Below are 18589 nucleotides of genomic sequence, written 5' to 3'. Positions count from 1 at the left end.
GGGGCTGCGGGAGCCTTGTGCGGCAGGGCAGTGCGGGGCAGTGGCACCGAGGTCCTCATGCTTGAACCAGAGAAGAGAGCATTTATTGAGCATAGCAAATGGCAGGGTCGAGCACACGGCAAAGAGCAACAGCAAAACTTCACCTACGCTGCGACACAGGCCGGTAGGACCCCGAGCGAGTGCACACGCCTGAGCCTACGGCCCCTGCCGGCACCTCTCACCAACCTCCCCCTTCTCCTGCCCCTGTACGATGCTGTGCGAACAGCAGCTGCAGCCCACACCTCCTGCCCTCGTTACACCCGTGCCCAGGAAAGCCGCCCGCAGCAGCCCCTGTGCAGCTGGCCAGGCCCCCGCAGGGTGCTGAGCCCATAGTCTCCAGCACCAAGGCTGTGGGCAGGGAGTGGGGCAGGAAGCTGGTCCCTTCCCTGCCGCAGGCTCCTTTAGTCCGCCGGCGTTAAGCCAAGCGCTTCTGGGGCCAGGCACAGCCTGGGGGAAGAGGCTGAGCAGTTTGGGCTCTCGGCCCCGGTCGGGCAGCGCAGGTGCAGCATCAAGCACCAGCAACGGTGGTCTTGGTGCTGCCTGGGGCCGGCAGAGCAGGGAGCCCGCGAGCCCCACGTGCCGGCCGTTAGCCGGGCCCAGCCCCATTGCGCAGAGCCCCAGGGCTCTTTCCCAACCTTCCCGGTGCCCCTGGGAGGGGCAGGAAGCGGAGCCGGGGCATTTTGCAAGGGCCCCGCTCCCGGGCCCGGTGATGGTATATAGCCCGGCCGGCCCGGCGCTGGGCCCGGCGCTGGGCACGGCGGCACCATGAAGTGGGGCAGCGTCCTGGTGCTGGCGGGGCTCCTCGCCCTCTGGGCCGGGCTGCAGCCTGCGTCTGGGAAGTTCGTTCCAGGTGAGTGCCCCCCTCCAGCCCCCAGCTCTGAGCCCCCAAACCTGCCCCAGCCCCTCTCTCCTGCCCCCTATTCTGGGGTGGTGCGAGCACCGGGCAGGTGGGTGCGAGCTGCCACGCTGCGAGGGCATTGCTGGACCAGGAGCAGGTGCAGCTCCATGTGAGCCACGTCCCTCTGCCCGGGGGACCTCTGCCAGCTCCCCAGGGCCCCCAGCCCTGCGCACGCACGTCCCACGCTGCTGCCACGGCCCCGGGGGGACCCAGCTGGGCTGCAGGGGAGGGCGAGGGGCTGCGGTCCTGCGCAGGGCTCCTGCCCCTTCTCACTGCCGGTCTTTGCTCTGGGTCAGACATCTGCAGGCTCCCCCCGGAGCGCGGCCCCTGCAAGCTGCACCTCAAACGCTACTACTACAACGTGATCACCAGGACCTGCCAAGAGTTCACTTACGGCGGCTGCCGTGGAAATGGAAACAGATTTTGGAGACTCAAGTCCTGCAAGAAGAGGTGCGAGGTGGGCGGCAAGGGGCTGAGCCTGCCAGAGCTGGAGGCTGCGAGAGGCATTGCGGCACCAGGCAATGGCTGGAGGCACGGGGAAGCGCGCCGCTGGGTGAGTCATGTGGCCCATGGCCAAGGTCAATCCAGGTGAAGGAGGAAGGAGGGGACAGGGATTTGTGACCCCTTCCCAGAGACCTTGGCCTGGCTTGGAGAGAGGGCGAGGGGCTGTGACCCCAGGCAGGGCGTCTGCCCTCTTCTGTGCCCGTCTCTGCTCTGGGTCAGAGGCCCACAGGCTCCCCCAGGACCCTGGCCACTGCTTCCCCTGCAGCCGCCAGGACCACTATGGTGCTCGCCCCTTGGGTGATGGGGGTGTGCAGGAATGGGGACTGTCTCCCCCAGGAGCAGGCGTGTGCCTGGGCCTGTGGGCAGCAAGCTGAAGGTGGGACGAGGAGTGATGGCCGAGCTGCTCGGGCAGGGCCAGGGATGTGCAAGGACCTGGGGCCTGACCTGCTGTAGCTGCAGGGGACCCTGGTGCTGCTCCCGGAGTGGGGTCCCTGGATGGGCAGGGAGCGGGGAAACAGGGTGAGGGGCCCCGTTGTCCTAGAGCCGTCATCCCCCAGCCCCGCGCTGCCGGCTGCCGTCCCTGGGCAGTCCCGCACCCCCAAGTTCAGACATGTGACGCGCTGTTTCAGTGAAGTCCGGACGCTGCCCCCAGGCAGGGGGACGTGGGCGCGCGGTGGAGCCTGTTCGCCGAGTGGTCTCTGCGCCTGGGGCAGGGGCTGGGCTGGGGGCGGCTGAGGTGGGGCAGTGCTGCCAGCCTGACACGGAGACCTCTTCCCGCAGGGAGACCCAGCACATGCCCCCCGCCCAAGGGCATTGGGATCTGTGTACAGAGGTGCAGCTTTCAGAAACGCTGTGCCCCGAGCCAGGAATGCTGCCCCAGTGGCTGTGGCACCGTCTGCATGAGGGTTGTGTGGAGAGGTAGGGATTTCTTCCCCCCCGCACCCCTTGCTTCAGCTCTCTGGGCTGTGAGCCCTGTGCATCTCATGGCTGGGTAGGGGCTGGGCTGGTGGGGCGGGTGGATGGAGATGGGGCCATGCCATGGGGGTCTCTGTGCTGCCCCCCGGGGTGGGTGCTGTGGGGCACCAGGCTGAGCCTCCTGCCCCCTGACTCTTCCCTCTCCGCTCTGACCGACTTTCCCTCCCCGCTCAGGGCAGCCCTGAGAGTGACCCCGCGCGAGAGCCGGGCCACAGGGTAAGGACCCTCCCATGGACTCTTCCTGTGGCTCCAGACATGGATGTGACACGTGACCTCCAGGAGCGGGGGTCTGCTTCCAGCACCCCACCCCATAGCAGATCCTTCCTCCATGCAATAAAGACCCCGCTTTGCATCTTCCTGCAATCTCTCTCCTGAGTCTCTTGTCTCTGTGTCTCCACCCCCAGCCCCAGCCCTGAGCAGAGAGAAGGGGCGTTGCTTGCCCTGCCCGGGGCACATGGTCCCAGGACTGGCGGGAGGCAGAGACCTCCAGGCCCCGGTGCTGGGTGTGTGCTGGGACCCACAGTTTCCCGGTGCTACGGAGGGAGGGGGGAGCCCGTGGTCGCAAAGCAGGAACCTCTGGGGCCCGAGCAAGGCCGTTGGTGGTTCCCTGATGGGGCAACTGTTCCTCTTCAGTGTGGGGCAATGCAGCGCGGTTCCCTGCACCAGACTAAATCAGCCCAGTGTCCTCAGCCTCTCCTCACCAGTCCTGTCCCCCAGCTCCCCAACCATTTTTGCTGCCCTCCGCTGGACTCTCTCCAATGTGTCCACATCCTTTGTGTACCAGGGCACCCAAAACTGGACTCCAGATGTGGCCTCCCCAGTGCTGAATAGAGGAAAGAATCACTGCCCTGGATCTGCTGGCAGTGCTCCTACTGATGCAGCCCAGGATGCCGGTCGCCTTCCTGGCACCAAGGGCACACTGCCGGCTCCTGTCCAGCTTCTTGTCCCCTGTCACCCCCAGGTCCTTTTCTGCAGAGCTGCTGCCCAGCCCGTGGGTCCCGCCTGCGTTGGTGCGTGGGACTGTTCCCCCGGAAGAGGGGGAAGACTCATTCCTCCCCGTGAGGCAGAGCGGTGCGGGGCGGGGAGGGAGGAGCACACAGGGGCTCCCATGCCTGCCGCGGCTGGGAGAGCAGGAGCGCAGGAGCGGGAGGACCCGGTGGCAGGAGGAGCTGCAGGGGAAGAGTAGATCTGGGTGCAGTGGTACTGGTACGTGCAGGTTTGGCGTTGCTGCATGGAGGCCTGCCCTGGGGCAGGGTGTACGGGACCTGAGTCCCCATATCGGTCAAAGGGAAATGGTGAGATCCAGGCACTGAGATCCTGCCAGGCACAAACTCTCCTTCCAAGGCTCCCAGCTGGGGCTGATCTCCCTAGGGCTGCCCATGGCGGGTGCTCAAGTACTCGGATCCCAGCCCAGGGCACCATCCCTGGGGTGCAGGCCAGGCTCTGCCCGGGCTGCAGACACCACAGTGGCCAGCGCCGCTCTCCTCCACATCCATCCATCGCATGCTCCATGAATCAGGACCAGGTGCTGGCACTGCGGCAGCAGGCCTGCTTCCCCTGGGAGACGTACTGCTCCTTTGTTGGGAAGACCGTGCTGACCATGCTGGAGGCAAGCACTTGGGGCAGCCCCACTCCCAGGGCTCTGGGCCGGGGGAGGACGGGGCAGCAGAGTCTGCGGTGCCTGGTCTGTGCTTGGCTGCAAGGGAGGAGGCTTGGTGGTTGCTTATTCCCCAGAGAGAGGTCACCCCAGCAGACGGGTGGTACAGATGAGGTACCAGTGCATTGCAAGGGGAGGCATGGGAAGAGAGGGACCCGAGGTGGGCCCAGCTCCAGGTGGGCCTCGGGGCTCTGACGCTGCCCTCCTGTGTTTCAGATCATGCAGGACAGGACCACTCCCATGCTGTGCAGCGAGCCCATGTTGGCTGCATCCTGGCTATGTTCAGGGACCACGGGAGCATGTAGAGATGGATGAAGGCTGCGGGTGGCGGAGGCTGGATTCTGGATCCGAGCCCAGCCACCTCCCTGCAGGCGTCTGCTGGCCTCCGTGGGTCGGCGCTGCCCCCCGGGGGGACCTGCCTGCATTGCTGCCAGGTCCTGTCGGCAGAGGCAGGAGCAGCATCTTCTGGAGAGGTCTCTGGTTTGTGGGTGCCCATCCAGCACTGAGCACCCACAGGGCTCTGAGAGCCAGGCCCCTGGGCCATTACTTCAGCCCCTAACATTTCTGCACCTGAAAACACGGGTCGTAACACCAGTGCCCTTGGGTGCCCGCACTCCCCTAGCTGCCTTACTCCTGAATCCCTGACACGAGCCAAGCTCCACTCGCTCCAAAGCTGAGGCTGATACTAGGGCCAGGCTGGGGATGGGACCGGGCTGTGCCGATGCTCCTGCTGGCACCAACCCTGCAGGGTCCTGGCTAGAGGGTCTTGCCCCTGCGCTCAGGCTCGGACCAATGCCAGTGCTGCGCTGGGGGCAAGACGGGATTTATTGGGGGTGAGAAGGGATTTTCCCCTCTGGTCACATTGGTCTGGACTAGGTGGGGTTTGCCTATCTCTGCAGCAGGGCCACGACCTCCGCCGGGGATCTCTTGGGTGCTCTCATCCACCTGCTTCATCTGCATTGGCCTCACCAGTGCTGCAAACAGAGCTACCGTCCTCCGCTTGTGGCCCTCGTCCGGACTTCTCCACCTGCAACATGTGCACCTGCTGTTGGACAGCTTGGCAGATGGGCACAGGAGTGACAAGGGGTCTCCAGCACCTCCCCCACACCTCCCTGGGGCGGCCAGGTCTCACGTCCAGCTGCCTGTGCCTGGTCACAGTTGCACGCGATGAGAAAGGAGATCCTCGCATCCTGGGCAGCGCACGCAGCAGCCAGGCCAGTCCGGTTTGCAGAGCAGAGGCTTCCACGTCGGAGAGCTGCAACTGCACATCTTGTACCGGGATTTGAATTCACTCGACGTTTCTGAGAAGCCAGTGCTATGCTTTCATGGGAAGTGACAGTGCTGGGGCGGGTCTGGCAGGGTGAGGCCAGCAGAGCGTTTCCCTTTGGTTAGGGAAGGCCCGTATCCAGGCCTGTGCCCGGCTGGACAAGGCAGGCACATGGACCCAGGCTGCAGGGGCTGCAAGCTGCAGGGGAGCAACCTCCAAGGCAGGCCAGGTGGGGGTGGCTGGGAGCCTGTTGGGACAGGGACCCCAGAAGGGCTTCTGGAGTCCAATGAAAGGGGTCATGGTCTGCCCCTTTTACACAGTCATATAGTGGTTTTGCCCATAGTCCAAATTCAGGGATCCATATTCTGCAAAAACCTGCCATGCCGAGAAACGCCCTGAGCCGCTTACGGTTGCTTGGGGTGGGAACCTGGCATATAGCCTCCTTTCGCTCACTTGAAAGCTTGCGCTCCCCCTGCCTTATGTGAAATCCCAGGTATCGTACTTCGGGGAGAGCAATTTGAGCTTTATTTCGAGCCACCTGATATCCTCGAAGTCCAATAAAGTTCAGGAGGCTTACTGTGGCATTAAGGCAGGAGTTTGAACCTGGTGCCTCAATGCAGAAATTCCCTTGGGTGAATTGAAAGTATTAATTGACCAGGTCTGAGACTAAGGTTGGATTCAGCCGCCCCAAGGCTGTCCGGAAGGACAGTTTCGAATGCAAGGGGCCCAACTGGAGCCTCGTGACCCAGTGGACAGTGGACCCTTTCCCCACCCTCATAATGAGCCGTGTCTAACCGTGAGTAACTACACTGTGTGCCGTTATTGCAGAGGAGTCTTGTCTTTGGACATTAGCCACAGCATCCCTGTGCCGCTAGCAAATCTCACAACCTGACCGGACAACCTGAATAAGCCATTCCTGTATGAAAGACCTGTGTGAACTGAGTTTAAAGATATGGGGAGCGGAGAGTCTAAAGACATACCGGCTCCACCAAAAGGGACTCCAGCATTGTACATGTACACACACGATGGCCATAAAAGTTGTAAGTTTCTAGAGAAATGGAAGTGGTATACCAGAGGTGATTTTAGCCGGCAGTTTCCTAAATCTACGGCAGCAATTAATAAATCATCCACATATTGTAACAAGAGGACTTCATGTTCATTATTCCACTCCTCCAAGTCTTTAGCTAAGGACTGGCCGAAAAGGGTGGGAGAGTTCTTAAATCCCTGGGCTAATACTGTCCAACAAAGTTGTTTCTTAACCCTTTTTCTGTCCTCCCATTCAAAAGAGAATATCTCCAGAGAAGAGGGGTCAGCTGGAATCGTAAAGAAAGTGTCTTTCAAATCAAGAACTGAGAAATGAGTATACTGCCCCCCTACGGAGGCCAGCAAGGAATATGGGTTTGGGGGGAGGGGATGAATAGTTTTAACCCGTTTGTTAACCGCCCTTAGGTCCTGCACCAGTCGATATGTGCCATCAGGCGTTAGTACAGGCAAGAGAGGAGTGTTCCAGGCTGACTGACACTCTCGCAGTATGCCGTACTTCAGGGAACGGTCTGTAGTCTCCTCTCTGGCTTCCTTTTGATTGGGTACTGCTTGATTCGTACTGGACCTTTTCCTGGCAGTAGTTGGATATTAATGGGGGTTTGATGTGTAGCCTTTCCAGGGACCCCCCCTTGCCCACACCAAAGGGTATACCTGGTCTTCTCATTGGTTCCACTCCGGGGGGCGTTCATAGCCGAGGGTTCAACCGTGAGGGTCATTATCCATGCATTTTCAGGGGGCAGTGCGAGGGTTATTTCATCCTGGGTAAAATGCAGTGATGCACCTAATCGACAAAGCAGGTCTCGTCCTAGCAGGAGTGTTGGGCAATCTGTAAGGCAGACCAATTTGTGAGAAAGAGCCCGGTCTCCCAGAGCCCATTCTGCAGGAGCACTGCTCAGACTGGGCACTGAGTCCTTTTTCCCGTGGCACTCACCATGGTGAGAGAGCCTGCTACGGGAAGTTGAAGAGGTTGATTTACAGCGGTCCGTGCCGCCCCAGAGTCTACCAAAAAATCAATTTCTGAATTCTCCACCCGCATTTTTACTTGGGGTTCGGGGGGTGGGGTGGTCCGTTTCCCCGACACCCCTACCCCTGTCCTTCTGCTGTCATCACAGGAGTACAGTCTCTCCCTTTCTCTGGGCAGTCATTCTCCCAGTGTCCCTCTCGCCGGCATAAGGCACACTGGTTCCGTCCCAGGCGTCTTTCTTGTGGGCCAGGGCGCCCGCGCCCACGACCCCTTGTACCTCTGCCTCTCCCGCCTTCTTGTGGCCTTTCTCTGACTCCGGCCTGTACCGCTGCGACTAGCATTCCAGCTTGTCTCTTTTCTTCTTCTTCCTTTCTGAGGGTATACGCCCTGTTTGCAGTCTCCAGGATTTATGCTACAGACATACCCATTAAGCCTTCCCTTTTTTTGCAAGAGGTAAGACGGGTATGATCCACAGGGTTGTTAGGGTCCCATCTAGGGTCTGCTAGGGGAACCACATCTGCCAGACCAGGAACATTGACGGGATCCCTCATGCCTCCGCTGTGCTTCCTCCCTTGCTTTGGAAATAACTTGATTCCGCTCTACTTCAGATAATAAGGTTAGCATAAGGATATTACAGTCATCCCTATCAGGCTTGTGACTAGCTAAACATCCCTCAAAGACAGAGATAAACTTACTCGGGCTAGTTGAAAATTCTCCAGCCTGTGCCTTAAAAGCTGCCAGGTCCACCGGATTAAAAGGTACATGGGTGTATACTTGCATGGTCTGGGCTGCACGCCCATCTGCCCCAGGCCGGGCTATTACAGTTTCAGTAAGTAAAGGGTAAAATCCCACTGAGGGAGGGATCTCTGGAACTGGGGGCATCTGATCTTTATATGGAGGAGGTGTTAAAGCCGAAGGGGACACCGACTCTGGCATTACAGTGGTTGGGAGGAATGCTGAGACTCAACACTGACAACTTCCGATCCTGTCGGAGTCAAATTACACTTCTGCAAAATATCTGTCTTATTTAGTAAAGCCATAAACAATTGTGCATACAAATGTTCATTCCACTTACCCGTTCGCTGACAAAACAGGAGTAATTGGAGGATTGTATTGTAGTTAATTGACCCTTCCGGAGGCCACCTTTCCTGATCCTCCAGTTGATATTGAGGTCATTCCACTGTACAAAACCTTTTAAAATTATTTTTAGTCATTAAATCTGACTTAAACGGTTTCCAATTAGTCAGAATTCATTCTAAGGGTGTACACCGTGCCCTGCCAACCGTACTCTGTCCCTGCCCATACTCCAGGGAGACACTGGGCATCCCCAGGTCCTACAGGGAGACACTGGGCATCCCCAGGTCTTACAGGCAATGCTCAGACTGCTGAGCTTATCCTACCTTGTCCGAGGGACCGGTTCCACACCGTTGCCCATGATTGCTTCTCCACTATTAGAGCGCGTTGCACCGTTGTGCCCTCTGGGGTCGATCAAACCACGTCTCTGCCGAGGCCCCCGATGAAACCACCGGTGCGCGCTGGGCGTCGGTTGTTGCCGCAAGTTGTCGACCCCAGGAGGGATCCGGGCAAGGCGAAATGTTAGCCTTGAGCCCCACGTTGGGCGCCAAAAACTGTTGCCGGCACAAGGTGCCCGAGGGAGGCAACAATTTGGTGCGTTGCGCCAAATAAACACACTGGGGGGAGAAGTAGACAGAGTTTATTTGAGCTCAAGTAAAAGGCGCAGGGAGACTGTATCGTCTCAAATCCTGCGCGCTTAGCCCTGCAACAGTGTTCTTTTTATACCTTGGTCAATTTTCTGCAGTGATTTTCCACTAGTTGGCCCCCCTCTTCCTCCCCTTTCCCTCCTCCCTTCTCTCTCCGAGCGGTGCCCTTGCATTCCACAGATAACAGTTTTAGCTCACCTGTTTTCCAGAAGGACAGGAGATTACAGGCGCCAGAGAAAGGGTTACAAAGGTCGCGAAGGGGGGGTCCTGGCTCGTCTGAGCCCAGAGCAGAAGGACTTCATCGACACTCATGGTCTTCCATCCCTCTGAGTTACCTAGGGTTATGCCCAGTGACACCAACAGACTCTTCCGGCAAGATTAGCCCACCTCACCATGGAACTATCACTCAACAACCGTCACCTGCCCCCGGGGCATGCCCACGTCCACGGGGGCATGGCATCTGTCTCCTGAAATCTAACCCCCTCCTCTTGTTTAAGGTCTGGTACCCAGTACGGTCCAGCCCCTTCTTTAAAATCTAAAAAGGCTCAGCATATGCCTTTACGCCAACTTCCAGGGCAAGGCCAAATGGGGAAACTACAATCACAGTCCTGTCCCCTGGACCCCAGGAGATCTCCTAAACCTTGTTAAACAATTTCCCAACATCAGAGAGGAACCCCAAAAATTCAAAAATGAATTAGACACTGTAATCCAATGTTATGATCCAACATGGGCAGATTTGAACCAATTAATAAGAAGTGCTCTGCCCTCTGAGGTCTGCAACCGCCTCATTGCATAGGTGACTTGGCCTACTCAAGACCCTGGAATTGGAGATTACTTAGCAGATGCCCAAAGATGCCTCCTTGAGGCTGTGCTTAAAATTTGCCCCAGGAAAACTGACTGGGCCAAAATACATAACTGTAAACAAAATAAAGGAGAATCCCCAGCAGACTACATGGACCGCTTGAAACTAGTATCTGAAAGACATTCTGGTATTGAAAATGCAGCTGAAACTGCCCCAGAAGCAGTTGCTTCCACTCTTGTCCAGGGACTTCCTTCTAAAGTCCAGGAACAGTTGTGCACAATTGCTGTAGGCTGGCAGACTGAGCCACTTGCAGAACTAGTCACCATTGCAAATCATCGTACAACCTGCCAGGAAAAGAAAAAGGAATCCACGGAAACTAAGCTAATGTCATTACAGTTACAGACTTTAGGCAGGGGCAGAAGCTGAGGTTTCCATCGAGGACGGTTCAGAGGCAGGGGACGTGGTCATTTTCCACAACTCGCCTCTCCTCTGCTGTTGTAAACGCTGTAGGAATTTCAAATCATCCTGTTTCCCAACCATTACATGATTCTCTCAGTCCTGTTTCTAATCAACATGCCTTTCTCCTTAGTCCTTGTTCGCTTGTTAGGCAGAGATTTGCTTTGTAAACTCGGCTGTACTATCTATTGTTCTCCTAACGGTGTTTATTTAGATGTCCCCTATGATAAAGAGATAGCAGTACTTGCCGCTTTAGCTAGCTCACCTCCTGAGCCTGAGCTCCCTAATCTCTCTGTGTTGCAAGAAGAAATCATAAAAGTGTCACGCTGCTGCCCGATCGCAGCGCAGGGACCGGGACGGCGGGTTAGAGGGCCGGTTAGCTATCCATGGGACGGCGAACGCGAGTCCAGCTCACGTCATCCGAAGAGACTGGAGGTGAGGCGATAGTCACGGAGATGGAGAGTAGTTGGAGGTAGAGGTTTATTTACTCACAGTGAGCGCTGAGGAGAGAAACGAGATGCAGAGAAATAGACTGCTAATCGTTGGGCCGGCAATGAAGCGGCGTCCGGCGGTTGCTAATCACGAACGGGAGGCGGAAGTGAGGTGATCAGGCTAGTGTCCCTTGTGATAATTGAAGCGGGTGATGAACGACCTCTCCAGGGTGCAGCTGTGCGCTTCCTTATATCACTCAGGTGATGCGCTCAAGGTGAGCTGCCTGTTTTCACCTATCACCTCTCAGGGTCTGTGTCCCGGCCTGATTTGGCGCTGCAGACCGGCCGACCTCACCTATGTTGGTGACGCTCTGATAACAAAAGTAGTGGTACGGCATTGTTTGTTTTACCCTTTTGTGATGGTTGCGGGGAAGAAGGGCGGGGCTCGCCATCTTGGTGCCTCGCGCATCGATGCCACCATTATGCTGTGCGTGACATGCCCCCTTGCGCGAGGCAGCAAGGGTTGACTGTGTCTAGACCATAGCATCATATTTACTTTTGTTATATGGCGCTTGTACGGCCTCATAGCTATTTTGGTCAGCACTGGGTAAGTGTGTATATACAAAAGCAGATAGGTGAATCAGGCACGACTTTAGCCATTGTAAGAAAAAACAGAACAAACAACAAACGGCCATACCTATCGCGCAAATAATCAGGGCGGTTAGCGCTAGTTTCTTCAAGTGTCCAAGGCCGAACATGTTGAGCCAGTCGAACGTCCAATCAAGGTTTGACCCTACGTTGCGAGCTTGGTGCGTGAGGTTGCGAGCGACGTCTGTTCCTCCTAAAACATCGGTGAGGTTGAAACTGTCGATGTGGGATCGCAGGCAACAGTCCGCAAAGTTCTCATGTGGGTTAAGGGGCAGGCGAGGGGCAGAGCTGTAGATGCCTCCTGAGGTTTGACATAATCCCCCCGTTGTCGCCAGGAGGTAGTCAAGGCCTAAGCGATTAAGATACACAGCGTGCTGTAGGTCTTGATCTAGGCAGCGTATCTGCTGCTTGCTCATCCCTCCTCAGTTTAGGAAGAACCCAAACATGGCCCGCTCCCTTGGTGTCCGGTGCAGTGGTCCTTGGGGCTCACGTTCCCGGCCCTGGTGCTGGGCGTGGTCGTGCGGGCGGTCACATGAACTGCAGTCAAAGTTATCCGGATAGGCAGCCATTACAGACGGAGTGGGCCCGCTCGATGGGGGGTCCGCTGGCAGTTTGTGAGTAGCCTCCGGGATGCTGCTGACCAGTAGTCCACAGAAAGTATGAAGCCACAGCCGGGAAGTGGGATTGTTGGGCCAGTAGAGGTTGCAGGCAACGGTGACCCCTGCCAAGAGTATTGGGACTGAACCCGGGTCATTAAGGTACTGCTGGAGGTGCACTCCATGCACTTGGGCAGCCGTGCCTTGCCCCCTTGGATTCATGGTCGGGTCCCAATGGTAGTAACTGAACCCTACAATGTAGTTGGCTAATGAGTCCCGTCCCCGGCTTGCCGTAGACCGGGGCCCCTCATGGACCGTGTGTGGTGTCATTGATAGCACCATGATCACCAACGCTGGGAGGGGTATGGGCCAATCGTGATTATGGACCGCAGCATTCACTCCCCCCAGTTCGGACGTCCAGATGGGACTGCGTAACATCATGGTGGTTTCTTCTAGATCAGCTCAGTCGTAGCCATAATCTATAACCATCCGGTCAGCTAGACTAGCAGCCATTTCCCTGGACGGCGTGTGGTGGAGGTGATTAGGTCATGGATCTCTGCCCGGGACCTGCTTCGCCAGGAGGTCATCGTCACTGGGTGCCCATCTAACCCGACCGTGACCTTAGTGGTGCTGATCGGGAGGGCCGTGATGGGTTGCGGCAAGTCAGGTGGGGGAGGTAGCTTCGGGTAGAGGCTAGGTGGAGCCACTTTTGATGGCTCTACGCCCTGGCCCCCATATGGCGGAGGTGGGGCAGACGGCGCGGGAGGTGCGGCCTTGGGTGGCTGCACCTTCTTTGCTGGAGGCACTTCCTCTTTTTCTGTATCCGTGGATTGCTGTACTGCCACACAAAACTGCGACTCGAGATCGGAGTATGAGCGCATGGCATGTACAGAGTGTTGGTAGTGGATACCCAGACACTTATGTTTATCCCAGGTCGGACCAGTCCATTTGTGTGTGGCTTTCCCGTGCATCTCCAGGTCGCTGATAAGATCCCCGGCCATTTCGTGCCCCCTTGAGCTTTCTTTTACAGGCAGGCAACGGAAATTATCGACCGGTATGGGAGCGTCTAGATCTTTAGATGTGGCAGACCTCTGGCCCATGTCTGCATGGGGGTGGGGTCTCCCGTCCCATACCCCTTAACTTTCTTCAAGGACACAGTGTGCCCCTCATCATTTGGGCGGAACAGGGTCTTGGGGTCTGAGAGCAGGCAGCCGAGAGCAGCTGGTCACCCCTCGAAGGCCCGTTCCTTTTGGCCCTTCTTTAGAGACAAGTACCCTCAGCAGTCTTTTGGGGCCGGGCTTGCAGAGTGTTAACTTGTATGCGCCCAAAGTTGTGTATCGTCATCGGTGGTACGGCAGCCCCAACCCCAGGGGCAGACAGCGACCAGCGGATCCGTGAATCCTGTTCGTGACAACATGTCACACTGCTGTCCAATTGCAGAGCAAGGGACCGGGACGGTGGGTTAGAAGAGCCGGTTAGCTCCCTATGGGACGGCGAACGTGAGTCCAGCTCACGTTGCCCGAAGAGACTGGAGGTGAGGCGATAGTCACGGAGGCGGAGAGTAGTTGAAGGTAGAGATTTATTTACTCACAGTGAGCGTTGAGGAGAGAAACGAGATGCAGAGGATTAGACTGCTAATCATGTTGGGCTGGCAATGAAGTGGCGTCCGGCGGTTGCTAATCACGAACGGGAGGCAGAAGCGAGGTGATCAGGATAGCATCCCTTGTGATAATCAAAGTGAGTGATGAGCTTTTGATCTGGTATCCCACGATCACCTCTTGGCCAAACTGGCCAGTTGTGGCCTTGGCTCCACCACGATCCGCTGGCTGGGAAACCGGCTCTGTGGTCGGACCCAGAGGGTTGTAATCGATGGCAGTCACTCATCGTGGTGCCCTGTGACCAGTGGGATCCCTCAGGGCTCTGTCCTGGGACCCATCCTGTTCAACTTCTTCATTAATGATGTGGACATTGGAATCAGGAGTGGACTGGCCAAGTTCGCCGATGACACCAAACTTTGGGGCAAACCATCCACGCCACAAGATAGGCGGGTGATCCAGGCTGACCTGGACAAGCTCAGCAAATGGGCAGATGAGAACCTCATGGTGTTTAACACTGATAAATGCCAGGTTCTCCACCTTGGGAGGAAAAACCTGCAGCACCCTTATAGGCTCGGCAGTGCTACGTTGGTTAGCACTACAGAAGAAAGAGACTTGGGGGTCATCATTGACCACAAGATGAACATGAGCCTGCAATGCGATGCTGCGGCTAGTAAAGCGACCAAAACCCTGGCGTGCATCCATAGATGCTTCTCGAGCAAATCCCGGGACGTCATTCTCCCCTTGTACTCGGCCTTGGTGAGGCCGCAGCTGGAGTCCTGCGTCCAGTTTTGGGCTCCACAATTCAAAAAGGATGTGGAGAAGCTTGAGAGAGTCCAGAGGAGAGCCACGCGCATGATCAGAGGTCAGGAAAACAGATCTTACGACGACAGGCGGAGAGCCATGGGACTCTTTAGCCTGGAAAAGCGCAGGCTCAGGGGTGATCTGATGGCCACCTATAAGTTTCTCAGGGGTGACCACCAGGATCTGGGGGAACGTCTGTTCACCAGAGCGCCCCAAGGGATGACGAGGTCGAACGGTCACAAACTCCTGCAAGACCGTTTCAGGCTGGACATAAGGAAGAATTTCTTTCCTGTCCGAGCCCCCAAGGTCTGGAACAGTCTGCCAGCGGAGGTGGTTCAAGCACCTACATTGAACACCTTCAAGAGCAAATTGGATGCTTATCTTGCTGGGATCCTATGACCCCAGCTGACTTCCTGCCCTTTGGGCAGGGGGCTGGACTCGATGATCTCCCGAGGTCCCTTCCAGCTCTAATGTCTATGAAATCTATGAAATCTATGATGATGAGGACGGTGGGGAAATCTCCAGATCAGAGGACCTGCTGCCAGGTGAGTTGTGTCTGTCCCCTCCACCCTACTCCACTCTCAGAGATGCTCCAGGCCCAGAGTGACAGGGGGACCTGGAAACTGCAGACCCACCCAGTGCTGCCCTTGCAGGGTGCTGACCTCAAACACAGTACGTTATGCTGTAATGGCCCTGGCAGGTGTTGTTCGCACTCCCTGAATTTCAACGATGTGAAGACAAGCAGCTCTTCCCTTCTGCCTCTCATGACAGATGGTAGGGGGCAATCAGGTTTTCTGTCTTGATTTTTCAGCCCAGATCTGCTATCCTTGGGATACCACGACCTTTAATTTCCATCTTCCCTCAACTGCGTAAGAGTTGATTCCCCAGCCCAAGGTAGCTATACCTCTCTACCACCTTCTTCCAGAACATGATGGGCTTTGTAGCCCCATGTGGAAATCAGGATGGTATGCAGAAGCTCGATATAGCTCTATATAGCTGTCACTGCTGGAGAAGAAAGAAGCTAAGGTTTTGCTTGGCTTCTCCTGATCAGGTTACCTGGAACCCAGGAAGTGTTTCATCCTGGTCTCAGGCTGCATCAAATGGCTCCATGGCATGGGTAGGTTTCAGAAGCTTTCAGGTCATCGGGGGAAGTGAATCCCCCATGGTTTGCACCATTATTGCCCCCTTTGTGTTTTGTGTCTGGGGCCCTGAGTTACATGAAGCCTGAGACTCAACACATAGTCCAGGTTCTGGTTCATGCCAAGGCCTTAGACCTGTTGCAGACACCTTGGACCCATCAGCAGAGGAAAGCTTCATGGGCTCATTCCCTGCACCAGGCCTTGTCCTGGAAACAGGCAGGAAGCACAGCCCTGCTCTGTTCAGAAGAGAGAGCCACAGCTCTAGGTCCTCCACGCCTCCTCAACCCATTTCAACATGAAGCTATTCAGGTACTGTCCTACCGCACGTGTCCTACATCTGGGCTAGAGGTGATGTGGCTGACAAGTGGGCCTCTGAGAGTCTGGCTCTGAACTCTCTGGAGTAGGGACCATTAGCCCAGCACAGGGACCTGCCCCTCCCTCACACCCAGTACATGGGGTTTTGGCAGGAAAACCTTGTTTCCTTGAGGGAACACAAGTGCCAAGGTCCAGGCCTGCTCTGAGGCCCATACCAACAGAAGGAATAGCAGTGTTTGCCTTCTGCCAGCTGGGTAAGGACTAATCTAAAGTTTCTCTTCCCCATGCAACAGGTGCCTGGGTGTTGAGCAGAGCTGAGAAGCAGAGTCCTGCAGACCTGGAGCCACTGTGGAATTCCCTAGGGGATTTGGGTGAGATGGACTCCCTGAGACTCGAGAAAGAGCAATGGAACAAGAGTCCAGGGAGGCCCCAAAATCGGAAGGAGAATGTGGCAGTGAATCAGGTACCATCTCCAGCTGGGCGTGAGAGTGGAGAAGGGGCAGAACCCCCAAAGAGCCCTGGGTGCAAGGAAGAGTATGTGGAGCTGAGAAACCTAAAGAGCCACTGGAAAGAGGCACTGCATCCCAGCCAAGGCAGTAGGGAGGGTCTCAGAGGAAAGCAGGAGCTCACTGCTGATCACTGGGGCAGAGCCCACCCCTGCCCTGAAGTCCAGAAAAGCCTTAACTGCCCATCACTCCCGGCTCATCACAAGATAAGGCACACTGGGGAGAAGCTCCACATGTACACCAAGTGTGGAAAGAGCTTCACCCAGTCCTCCAACCTGAACTGACACCAGCTCATCCACACATCAGGAGAAGTCACATCAGTGCTCAGAATGTGGAAAGAGCTTCAGATGTCTCTCCACCCTGACCCAGCACAGGTTAATTCACATGCCAGAGAAGCCACATCAGTGCTCCGAGTGTGGGAAGAGATTCCACCTGTCCTTCCTCCTAACCCAACACCAGTTCATCCACAGCAGGGAGAAGCCACATCAATGCTCGGTATGTGGGAAGAGGTTCTGCCTGTCCTCCTACCTGACCAAACACCAGCACATCCACACAGGGGAGAAGCCACATCAGTGCTCAGAATGTGGGAAGAGCTTCACCCAATCCTCTAACCTGACTAGACACCGCCTCATCCACACAGGGGTGAAGCCACATCAGTGCTCGGAGTGTGGGAAGAGATTTACCCGATCCTCCCACCTGACCCAACACCAGCTCATCCACATGGGAAAGAAGGCACATCAGTGCTCAGAGTGTGGAAAGAGCTTCACTCAGTCCTGCCATCTGGCCCAGCATGAGCACATCCACACAGGGGGGAAGCCACATCGGTGCTGATAGTGTGAGAAGAGCTTTAACCAGTTTTCCCACCTGGTCCAGCACTAGGTCATCCAGACAAAAGAGAAGCCCCATTGGTGCTGACAGGAATGGGAAAAGCTTCACCCAGTCCTCCAACATGGCTTGGCACCAGCTTGTCCACATGGGGGAGCAGCGACATCAGTATTCAAACTGAGGGCAGACCTGCACTGGGCCAATAGAGGGCGCTTCTATGCTGAGCTACCCACCTCCCCATGCCTGACCAAAACCATGCTTCAGGTGCCTTCCCTGGGGAGCCTGCATCTGGCCAAGTCCCTTCTGGGAGCATACCCACAAGCATGGGGTAACTGCTGCCACCACAAGGGCCTTCGTCTTTGTTAGGGCTCTGTACCACCCAGGGTACTCAGAACTTGTTGACCTTAGAGGTGCTTAGTGTACTGTGACTTTTTGGGGTGCTTCTTTTAGCCCCAAGCATTCACTAGTAGCCTCCTGCATGGGAGGAAAGTAAAAAAGCCATTCCCTCCTTAGCCAGCTGAGTAAAGCGGCTATAGAGGCAAGTCTCAGCCACATAAGCAGTTACAGCAAGGCATGCTATGACGGATAACTTTATTGCTTAAAGAGGGAGAGAGGGAGGAAGGAATACAGAACGACATGCTGAAAAAACCCAACTTGAGCAAAACAGAATTGTCTCGTTGGCCCTTCTGATACAAATCTGAAGGTACATAACTCTAAATCAGGGGTTCCCAACCTTTTTATGCTGAGGACTGGCAATCCGCAGACGGGAAGTGACCGTGCACTGGCCAACTGTGAACCAGCAGTGACCGGCATACCGTGGGCAAGCAGCCAACCCCTATTTCTACTGCGTACTGTACTGAGTACAGCATAAAAAATGGTGGCTACCGGTACACAGTATGCCAGTCACTTCCAGTCCCTGGTTTGCCAGTCTGCAGTCACTTCTGGTCTGGCAGCCAGCCCTCCTGCAGACCAGCAGCCAGCCCTTCCTGGCCCGGGCCCTGGGAACCCCTGCTCTGATTTCCTGGCTAAATTCAGGTAAGCTATTTATAGGTACATCCGGGGGATTCTGGAGGCCCATGCTTCTGTTAGTGTTTCCGAAAACGTCTCTCCGGAAGCAGTGCTCACCTAGACCAGGTGACCTGACCCTTAAATACCTTTCTGACCCCATCACCTGGCTCCGACCAGAAGCAGGAAATATTTAAACCAAGCTGAGACAGACCAGCCTTTTTAAAAGACATCAGACTCCCCAGGTGGAGGGCCCAGCCTCACCGAACAGGCCCGGCAGGGACCTCGGTGGGGAACTGAAACGACGGACCCCCGCAGCACCAGAAGGGGGAGGGGAGGTCTCAGGCCTGGGGACAGAGAAAGAGAGCAGAGGATTCCTTCACACCTTCAGCCTGGCC

At 56.3% G+C, this 18589-nt stretch overlaps 1 protein-coding gene across 1 annotated transcript; it reads left to right on the top strand.

Annotated features, from left to right (window-relative positions):
* Positions 1-340: 340 nt before the first annotated feature.
* On the top strand, positions 341-3082 carry LOC149875772 (kunitz-type serine protease inhibitor vestiginin-3-like). The gene is made up of 4 exons (XM_090031816.1): positions 341-889; positions 1234-1490; positions 2222-2359; positions 2591-3082. The coding sequence occupies exons 1-3, from the start codon at positions 805-807 to the stop codon at positions 2342-2344; spliced, it is 465 nt and encodes a 154-aa protein (XP_089887942.1). The 5' UTR covers positions 341-804; the 3' UTR covers positions 2345-2359; positions 2591-3082.
* The last annotated feature ends 15507 nt before the right edge of the window (positions 3083-18589 follow it).

The sequence above is a fragment of the Crocodylus siamensis genome, chromosome 1 (assembly GCF_052110815.1).
Source record: "Crocodylus siamensis isolate JL-2025a chromosome 1, ASM5211081v1, whole genome shotgun sequence".
Taxonomy (NCBI): domain Eukaryota; kingdom Metazoa; phylum Chordata; order Crocodylia; family Crocodylidae; genus Crocodylus; species Crocodylus siamensis.
The sequence above is the reverse complement of the archived record's forward strand: the minus strand, read 5'-3'. Positions and strand labels throughout refer to the sequence as shown.